Genomic DNA, 10,373 nt, shown 5'->3' with positions numbered 1-10,373 from the left:
TACTTCCATTTATCTTTTGACTCATTTCTGTAGTCCTGTATTTTCAAACATATAATGGTATTTTATTGTGACAACTTCTGGTGCATTGCCTAACCAAATCAATACTGACATAGACATTTAGAGAAATGTGTATACTTTTGATAATGAAACCATGCTGTTAAATTGTATATTGATTCACACAAATGGCATTGGCAATAAAATGCAAATAATGTTAAAGTCTATTAAACTAACAAAAGCCTCATTTCATAATTCTATGCTATTGGCAAGTGGGCACAACTGATGTTTGTTGTGTAACAATCCTAATTTTAATACTTATATAATACTAATTTTATAGATTTTGGCTACTGGAAAACATTTCTAAGGGAATTCTCTTCTGGTTTATTTAAATGCAGAATAGAGTACTGTAGCTTTGTTTCTTTGGTGTAATTGTATTATTATGTTTTAAGCACTGTGGATTTTACCTAATTGGATCAAAACACTTTAATGCTGTATTTGTGTGCAATGAAAATGTACAGCTTTCAAAATATTTTACGAACATTAAAGAAAACTCTGCCACACAGTTTATATATATTAAGTAGGCTATTTAAATACGGTGAACAGGCGACAGGGTCATGGGTGGCCAAGGCTCATTGATGCACGTGGGGAGCGAAGGCTGGCCCGTGTGGTCCGATCCAACAGACGAGCTACTGTAGCTCAAATTGCTGAAAAAGTGAATGCTGGTTCTGATAGAAAGGTGTCAGAACACACAGTGCGTCGCAGTTTGTGGCGTATGGGGCTACGTAGCTGCAGACCAGTCAGGGTGCCCATGCTGACCCCTGTCCACTGCCGAAAGCGCCTACAATGGGCACGTGAGCATCAGGACTGGACCACGGAGCAATGGAAGAAGGTGGCCTGGTCTGATGAATCACGAGTTCAAGGTGTTGACTTGGCCTGCAAATTCCCCAGATCTCAATCCAATCAAGCATCTGTGGGATGTGCTGGATAAACAAGTCCGATCCATGGAGGTCCCACCTCGCAAGTTACAGGATCAGCTGCTAACGTCTTGGTGCCACTTACCACAGCACACCTTCGTGATACAAGGATCCTATCCAGTCTATTTTTGAATGTTCACAAATTCTCAGCTTCAACCACATCGCTGGGGAGTTTGTTCAGATTGTGACGCCTCTCTGTGTGAAGAAGTGTCTCCTGTTTTCTGTCTTGAATGCCTTGAAGCCCAATTTCCATTTGTGTCCCGGGTGCGTGTGTCCCTGCTGATCTGGAAAAGCTCCTCTGGTTTGATGTGGTCGATGCCTTTCATGATTTTGAAGACTTGAATCAAGTCCCCACGTAGTCTCCTCTGTTCCAGGGTGAAAAGGTTCAGTTCCTCAGTCTCTCAGTAGGACATTCCCTTCAGACCTGGAATAAGTCTGGTTGCTCTCCTCTGAACTGCCTCTAGAGCAGCGATATCTTTCTTGAAGTGTGGAGCCCAGAACTGCACACAGTATCCAGATGAGCTCTAACTAGTGCATTGTACAGTCTGAACATCACTGCCCTTGGTCTCAATTCTACACTTTTCACAATATACCCTAACACTCTGCCTTTTTTATTGCTTTATAGTACTTGGCAATACAATTATTTGTAATGCAGATAAAGAACATTTTATTATGAGAACGACTTAATTGGTAATTTTTAATACATTTCCCTTGTCTATAAATATAAGATCACAAGGTTTTATGATTTTCGTGTACAGCAGTCACGTGTCAAGTCATCCAAAACAAGAACTGCTCTGTCACCTAGGCAACCCCTCCCTTTACCCCCTGACCCCGGATGTGCTAGTGCGGGTCTGGAGAATACTTCTTCCGGGTCAACTCAATGTGTCCATGTTGTTTCTCTCTCAGTTTGCCGTATATGTTCACTTTTATATTTATCTAAACACTGATTGAAATAGAGCATCATGTCCCGGGGATCCAGTGCGGGATTTGACCGACACATCACCATCTTCTCTCCGGAAGGGAGACTCTACCAAGTAGGTTAGTACGGAAGTTCGTGTCTCCTACTTATCGTACAAGTACAGCATCTGTAGTAACTGCTCAGTCATTATCGGGTCCCATCCCCCACTGAACAGCAAGCGATATATGTTGATATTTCCCGTCCGTATTTAGAGATTAGTTGTGTTTAACCGAAGTGTTCTCCGTCTTTGACATTTTAAACTTGTCGTATTGTTTATTTGTATTTATTGTTCGTAATTCACGTCATCCTGACACGGGCTCTCTAGGCCTAATTGTGCAAAATGCCGCACCGGGAAACTTAACTGCATGCCGGTAAGGCTTTGTATAGATAAATGTGATGCCACATCATGCACAAAGTGTGTTTTGTGTGTTTTATGTTTCGCAAATGAGTGTTTTTAGTAATTTTTAGAAACCCATAGATCACAATAGCAAACTCGGCAACACAAAGCCCTTATGTCACTGTCTCTCGCCATCACTGAGCACCAGTATTGTTCAGAGAAACGATCACGTTTTTTTTTTAAAGATACACCTACAAATGTACTTATTTAGAGCCTATAATTGAATATATATAATGCATATATACATCATCAATAATGAAAATGTTTACTAGGCTAATACTTTTAAATAACTATCAGTACATTATTAATGTATTATGCATTTCAAAAGCATTGGAACATTAGGTACCCACTTACACAAGAGCATTATCAAGTGCATTTTGAACATGAACCAAAAATAAATACACCAGTACCTACATGTCATTACTTCTTATGTATATAGAATTCGTTTTTTTTTCCCTTATAAAAATGAATAAGAATAAAAATATATTGATTTTACAGTATTGTTTTAATGGCTTCAATATGTTTTTTTAATATAACAGAATATGCGTTCAAGGCGATCAACCAGGGAGGCCTGACGTCAGTCGCTGTCCGGGGGAAGGACTGTGCGGTTGTCGTCACACAGAAGAAAGTGCCGGTATGTGTGTGAACACTGGCTTCAGCATCACATATTTAACAACACAGCCTCCATTTGTAATTGCAGCCCTATATATTTGAATTCTAGCCTTTCTGAATGTACATCCATGTCCTTATTCAATTAACACATTTAGCCTGTCAACTGAAATTATAGGTGTATAGTTATGGATGATTGTTTTTGTCCGTTTGATTTTTGATTCTGGAGAATACATTAAGTGTTAGGAGTCTTTTATAATAGAAATGCATTGATAGTAAGGAAAGTTCAGTGAGTAGGCCATGCATCAGCTGATCAGGAGGCAGCACAGTAATAAGACTATTTCCACACCGCAAATGCATTTGGGCACAGATTGTGTGCAGTTTGTGTGTGTAATTAAGCAACTTCTTTTTAACTACTATTACAATATACACTCACCTAAAGGATTATTAGGAACACCTGTTCAATTTCTCATTAATGCAATTATCTAACCAACCAATCACATGGCAGTTGTTTCAATGCATTTAGGGGTGTGGTCCTGGTCAAGACAATCTCCTGAACTCCAAACTGAATGTCTGAATGGGAAAGAAAGGTGATTTAAGCAATTTTGAGCGTGGCATGGTTGTTGGTGCCAGACGGGCCGGTCTGAGTATTTCACAATCTGCTCAGTTACTGGGATTTTCACGCACAACCATTTCTAGGGTTTACAAAGAATGGTGTGAAAAGGGAAAAACATCCAGTATGCGGCAGTCCTGTGGGGGCGAAAATGCCTTGTTGATGCTAGAGGTCAGAGGAGAATGGGCCGACTGATTCAAGCTGATAGAAGAGCAACTTTGACTGAAATAACCACTCGTTACAACCGAGGTATGCAGCAAAGCATTTGTGAAGCCACAACACGTACAACCTTGAGGCGGATGGGCTACAACAGCAGAAGACCCCACCGGGTACCACTCATCTCCACTACAAATAGGAAAACGAGGCTACAATTTGTACAAGCTCACCAAAATTGGACAGTTGAAGACTGGAAAAATGTTGCCTGGTCTGATGAGTCTCGATTTCTGTTGAGACATTCAGATGGTAGAGTCAGAATTTGGCGTAAACAGAATGAGAACATGGATCCATCATGCCTTGTTACCACTGTGCAGGCTGGTGGTGGTGGTGTAATGGTGTGGGGGATGTTTTCTTGGCACACTTTAGGCCCCTTAGTGCCAATTGGGCATCGTTTAAATGCCACGGCCTACCTGAGAATTGTTTCTGACCATGTCCATCCCTTTATGACCACCATGTACCCATCCTCTGATGGCTACTTCCAGCAGGATAATGCACCATGTCACAAAGGTTGAATCATTTCAAATTGGTTTCTTGAACATGACAATGAGTTCACTGTACTAAACTGGCCCCCACAGTCACCAGATCTCAACCCAATAGAGCATCTTTGGGATGTGGTGGAACGGGAGCTTCGTGCCCTGGATGTGCATCCCACAAATCTCCATCAACTGCATGATGCTATCCTATCAATATGGGCCAACATTTCTATAGAATGCTTTCAGCACCTTGTTGAATCAATGCCACGTAGAATTAAGGCAGTTCTGAAGGCGAAAGGGGGTCAAACACAGTATTACTATGGTGTTCCTAATAATCCTTTAGGTGAGTGTATATTAAGAGAAAATACATGTAAATATTAGTCAGATAAGCTGAAGGCAGTAAAAGTGTGATGTGGATATCAGTCACATACAGCTACTATCATAATCTTAATCACGTATTACTGATTTAAGGAAATAGAGAGAGTGGAAGCTGGAGGCTGTTTTTTTGTTTTTTACATGTGCACACTGATTTAAATATTGTATTTTTTCCAGGACAAGCTTCTGGACTCCAACACTGTCACCCACTTGTTCAGAATAACTGAAAACATCGGTTGTGTGATGTCTGGGATGACAGGTAACCGAAGCTTTGATATCTTGAGCTCTATTTCTCCACCTTCTGAAGCTGATCTAGGGTATGCTCTAATTCCAATGCACAATGGCTAAATAGTGGTACTTTTGTAACATGCATTGAATTTATTGCACACTTGACCAGTGTGTAAAAGTTTCTGAAAGTTTAACCTGAAAGTGTTGTTAAGACCTGTGATTGAGGGGGAAAAAACTGGTACCTCAGACAAAGTGTGGGTGTAATACAATAATACAAATAAAACAAGTGATTTTCATAATGGGAGAATTACCATTTTTGAACTTTCTTGGGTTACAGAAGAGGTCTGTTGAGCACTAGATGCCATCTTTGCTCGTATCGTTTCCACTTGCCCTGCGCTCAGTGGTCTGATTTTTCTTCATCAAGCTGATAGCAGGTCCCAAGTCCAGAGAGCCCGCTACGAAGCAGCAAACTGGAAATATAAATATGGCTATGAGATCCCTGTGGACATGCTGTGTAAGAGAATCGCGGACATCTCTCAGGTGTACACACAGAACGCTGAGATGAGACCTCTTGGCTGTTGTAAGTATACAGAGATTACAAGATGGATGATAAAACTATCTCAGTTTTGTCTTCAGTCTTTTACTATCCTCTGATGCCTCCCCACTGTTGTTAATGACATTGATTGTGATGTACACTTGATTTAGTACTTGAGCTCAAATGATCACACCTTACAGACAGAATGTATATCATTTAACTGGCTGTGATTATAATTCTGTTTTTGTTTTTGTTGATCTGGAACACAGTTATTCATCATAAAGACATGCTTTAAAGGAGACCTGTTTGTTTGACAGATTTGTAACTCTTTTTAAAAGGGATAGACTATTTGATACGATGTTAAAATTCCCAATGCAACTGATATACCTAAACTGGGATTCTGCTTCTACCACCCAATGTTCAATTACAGAGCCAAAAAAGTCTGTCCCTTTGCAAAAGAGTATTCCAGTAGAGTACAGTAGTGTATTAGTAATAATACACTGGAGCAAATTGCCATTATGTTGCAAATTGTGTGACTATAATTATATTTTTCTCTAGGTTAAAGAGTTATAGATCTTAATGACGGATATTATTAACACAGTACACAGAAAATTAAAATGTTAGACTCATTTATCTAAACATTATGTAGATTCTGAGCTGCTGTTTAGTTCCTTGGCGAATCACATCTACAGAAATGGGTTGGTCAAATACCATTCCAGCTGTTTTTGTTTACATCATTACTCTGACTAATGTACTCTGTCAAATTCATATTTAAAGCTTTTTTATGGTCCATAATGCCCCCATTAAGGTGCTTTTATATCTCCAGACCGATGTATTATTGATTTTGATTAGTCACCATTAGTTTCTTCTCTCGGGCTAAGACTTCACAATGCTACTGTTGTTGTCAAACCCTCACACACATGAAATAACACCGTGACCGATGGCCCTCCCACCTCTCTTCTGATTGGTGTGCTGTAATTATATGGCCAGAGAAATTGCTGTGGCATGACAAAAAGCCAGTTAAAGCACATTAGCATGCAGCTGGGCTTAGCGTGGGGGGACATAAAATGTCTGCAGTTTGGACTAACATGGCTGCAACTTCAGTAATTGAAAATAAACTGTTTAGAGAGAACAGGACACATTTTCCCACTCCCTAACCCAAGCCTGCGATCTTAGATCAGTCTTCTGCAAAAGCAAACCATGGCATAACTAAATCAGACCTTCGATTTGCTCAAACCTTAAAATACCTTGTTGAGAGACCATCGTGGTTTCAGCCCATCAGAAGCAGGTCTTCATTGTCCTGCGTCTCTCTGCACCGCAGGCATGATCATGATCGGGATGGACGAGGAGTTTGGCCCTCAGGTATACAAGTGTGACCCGGCTGGCTACTACTGCGGCTTCAAAGCCACGGCTGCCGGGGTCAAACAGACAGAGGCCACCAGCTTCCTTGAGAAGAAGGTGAAGAAGAAACTTGACTGGACCTTTGAGCAAACCGTAGAGGTAAGAAGCAAAACCCACGGCTCTCTGGTGTACATCTCGTCTGTGGAATCCTGAACTGTTGATTAAAATGATTCCTCGGCCTCCCCCTCATGTTTCTGTGCTCAGCATTTTCTGGTTTCATCTTGGGATGTGCAACAAAGGGCTTTATTGTGATAAATATGAGAATTAGCATAGGTTTTTTTTTTGTCGGGCACATGACCCTTTTGAGACAATGATGATTAACCAGCACTGCTGATGGGATTATCTGGGGAACATCTTGTATCTTAGACACAGTTTATTAACTAAAGAGCAGTTAAGCCTCAATTTAAAAAGAACTAAAAAGTGAAAATAGGAAAAAAAAAAAAAAATCTTAAAAGCCAGAGACACTATTTCTCTTCAGCCTCATTCTAAATATAGGTGCAAAACCATACACACAGCTATACTGTGCATTTTAGTCTTCTGGGAATCCTGGCATTTTCTTTTAAAATTAATATTGCCCTTTTTTCTTTCCTTTTCTTTCCCTGCAGACAGCAATTACCTGCCTGTCCACAGTGCTGTCCATCGACTTCAAGCCCTCGGAGCTCGAGATCGGCGTGATTACAACAGAAGAGCCTAAATTCAGGTATGCTGTTATTGGCTGGACCCGTTTACATGAGCGGGAGGTGTAAGATTGTCAGATAGCCAGTCAGAGCACAGGAGAAGGAAGTCATGAAAAAAAACATCCGGCTCATGTTAGGGGAGAGGGGGAAAAAAACAAAAACTTTCACTTTCGTTTGCTTGTATGGACCCCAGGCTGTTAATTTGAGGAAGGGATTTTAATACTCTTTCAGTTCCATTTCAGAAACTTTGAAAAGGGAGAGGGGGAGAGAAAGTGATAGTTCACATAAGGGTCTCTCAGGTTGTGTTCAGTCAGGAAGAATTATCCTTTATTTATTTTTTTCCGGTGTCACTCTCTGTATGCGGCCGAAAGCGTATCTGTGTAAATGGTTGTCTGTTGGTGATATTCATGAATTCGTCGCGATGTGATGTGCCGGTCGGTCGGTCCTCGGACTCACTGTTGTCCGTCTCTCCCAGGATTCTCTCGGAAGCTGAGATCGACACACACCTGGTGTCTCTAGCGGAGCGAGATTGAGTCCTCCTGGGTGCTGCAGCCCCGGGCCGGAGAGAGAGCGACCCCCTGTGAACACTGCGTAAGAGTCTAGATTGCCGGTCAAGAGCTGAATGACCATGTTTGCTGTATATTTACCCTGTTCCATTAAAGATAAGGTTTTGGAAAATGTTGCTTGGGTTTTTTTCTTTTTTTTTTCTTGAGTATATTCAAATTTTTTTTTTCTGGATCTTTTAATTGCATTTTTATATTCATGGCAGAGGGAATGTTTTACTGGAACACCTATGACTGTAAATTATTTTTTTAATACGTTTCTTCCCTGGACTGTAACACGACCTTATACTCTGTTACCGTCACATAACAACAACAACACAAGTAATGGTAATCATGCAACACATGCGCTGTAAAATAGTATATAAGAACATGAGACAGTGTCCAGTCGAGAGGAGGCCATTCGCCCCATCGTGCTCGTTTGGTGTCCATTAATAACTAAGTGATCAAGGCTCCTATCCAGTCTGTTTTTGAATGTTCCCAAATTGTCTCTTCAGCCACATCACTGGGGAGTTTGTTCAGATTGTGACGCCTCTGTGTGTGAAGAAGTGTCTCCTGTTTTCCGTCTTGATTCAGGTAGATTTACCACATCCAGGTTATAGTGGTGCAACTAACATCTGTCGTTGCTAGACAGGTACATTTCCTCGGTATGAGTTTCGATTTGAAATTATGCTTACCAGTACAGCACTGTATGTGATAACGCACAATATTGTTACTATTATTATACTAAAAAAAATGGGTTGCACCACTGCACCCACCTTAATAGGCTGATTCGCTTCTGTTTTCAGTGTGTAATTCAAACATTTAATTACCACAAGGTAACTGCATTACTTCGTTCATTCGCTTCCATTGATCGTAATCCCACGAACCCTTGATTGTAAAACCAACATGCAACATCATAAGCAGTTGGATTTCCTGATTAAAGACTTCGAAAGTACTCGTTTACTAACATCAACACACATTATTCGATAGTAACGCACCCCTGAGACACATTTGCTCCCTCCTCTTCGGAGGTGATTGGCTGCATAAAAAAATTGACAGCTGCTTAATTTTGTTTAACAATTATTATTATTTGTATTTCTTGGCAGATGCCCTTATCCAGGGCGACTTACAACATAAGTGCAATACAAAGTGCAAGAATAGTTAAGTACAAGGCATCAAACATTACAAATTCAAATTTACATTAAACATAGCAATTCAAAATATCATACATTTTACAACTTCCAATTTACACAGGCAAGTACAGTAAGTGAGGTCCTACAACCTGGAAAGTAAAAGCTAAGTGCTGTCAAGATGTAGGGTCAGAGTCAAGTGTGACGGGAAAGGGAGCAAGGAGGAAATCCATCAATAACGCAAGAAGCATAATAAAACTGTGAAGTGCTATCTAACGTGGATTAAAAGGATTAATATTATAAGTACTGTCTGAAAAGATGCGTCTTGAGTAAGTGCTGGAAGGAGGTCAGGGACTCTGCTGTTTTGACTTCGGTGGGAAGGTCGTTCAACCACTTAGGGGCCAGGGATGAGAAGGAGGCAGAGTTAGTCTTCTGGCACTAGAGGAACGCAGTGGTCTGGAGGGGATGTATGGGGAGATGAGTGTCTGAAGGTAGCTTGGTGCAGTGTGGTCGAGACAGCGGTAGGTGAGGGTCAGTGTCTTGAACTGAATGCGTGCCGGTATCGGGAGGGAGCGGAGCAGTGGAGTAGCGTGTGAGAATCGGGGCAGAGAGAATACCAAACTAGCTGCAGAGTTCTGGATGAGCTGGAGCAACAATGCAACTTACTGCTTAAGAGATAAAACCTGTAATACAAATATGCATTTTTTAATAATCCTAATAGTTATAAATACTGTCCTGCAGTTATCGGCCTCTCTTCTGGTAAATGGTTTAGGAGGACAAGTTTGTGTCCCCTTCTTGTCAGTCTGTTTCTTTAGGCAGTTAGAGGTAGGGGATTTCTGTCAGGGTTTTAATGTGGAGGAAAAGAGAATTAGTTATCTCTTTACTTCCTGTTTGGTAAAGAGAAGTACGCAAATGGTCACATGACCACCATCACTTCTCAGCTTTGGTTCTTTCAAACACCCCTGGACCCATCCCTACCATTTTGTTTGCCAAACCACATTTGCAAAGTTAAAAATAACAAAATATTCTATATAATTTGTCTTTACGAATGTTCAATATATGTAGAATGTTTTTTATAGTAAGTTGCGTTTGGAGAGAATATTTTTCAAATGCAACACAGTGCGTTTGTATAGATATACTAAGCAGTGACCTAACTTCTGTTTTTGAGGGCATGTTTGGCAGATGAACAGGACTTTTGGATTGAGACTGCGATTCTGCAATAAAGATGGTAAATCACAGGATTGAATC

At 40.7% G+C, this 10,373-nt stretch overlaps 1 protein-coding gene across 1 annotated transcript; it reads left to right on the top strand.

Annotated features, from left to right (window-relative positions):
• Positions 1–1,823: 1,823 nt before the first annotated feature.
• On the top strand, positions 1,824–8,135 carry psma6a (proteasome 20S subunit alpha 6a). The gene is made up of 7 exons (XM_066694121.1): positions 1,824–2,009; positions 2,866–2,960; positions 4,790–4,871; positions 5,265–5,420; positions 6,697–6,875; positions 7,382–7,476; positions 7,929–8,135. Exons 1-7 carry the CDS (start codon positions 1,934–1,936, stop codon positions 7,984–7,986), a joined length of 741 nt encoding a protein of 246 aa, XP_066550218.1. The 5' UTR covers positions 1,824–1,933; the 3' UTR covers positions 7,987–8,135.
• The last annotated feature ends 2,238 nt before the right edge of the window (positions 8,136–10,373 follow it).

Source organism: Amia ocellicauda, chromosome 21 (genome assembly GCF_036373705.1).
Source record: "Amia ocellicauda isolate fAmiCal2 chromosome 21, fAmiCal2.hap1, whole genome shotgun sequence".
Classification (NCBI taxonomy): Eukaryota; Metazoa; Chordata; class Actinopteri; order Amiiformes; family Amiidae; genus Amia; species Amia ocellicauda.
This window is presented reverse-complemented; position numbering and strand designations above follow the sequence as displayed.

Bases quoted from the DNA above. Each gene is read 5' to 3' on its own strand.
- psma6a (XM_066694121.1), top strand. From the start codon at position 1,934: ATGTCCCGGGGATCCAGTGCGGGATTTGACCGACACATCACCATCTTC. The intron at 2,010-2,865 runs GTTAGTACGGAA...TTAATATAACAG, and splicing joins AGGGAGACTCTACCAAGTAG to AATATGCGTTCAAGGCGATC. The intron at 7,477-7,928 runs GTATGCTGTTAT...CGTCTCTCCCAG, and splicing joins ACAGAAGAGCCTAAATTCAG to GATTCTCTCGGAAGCTGAGA.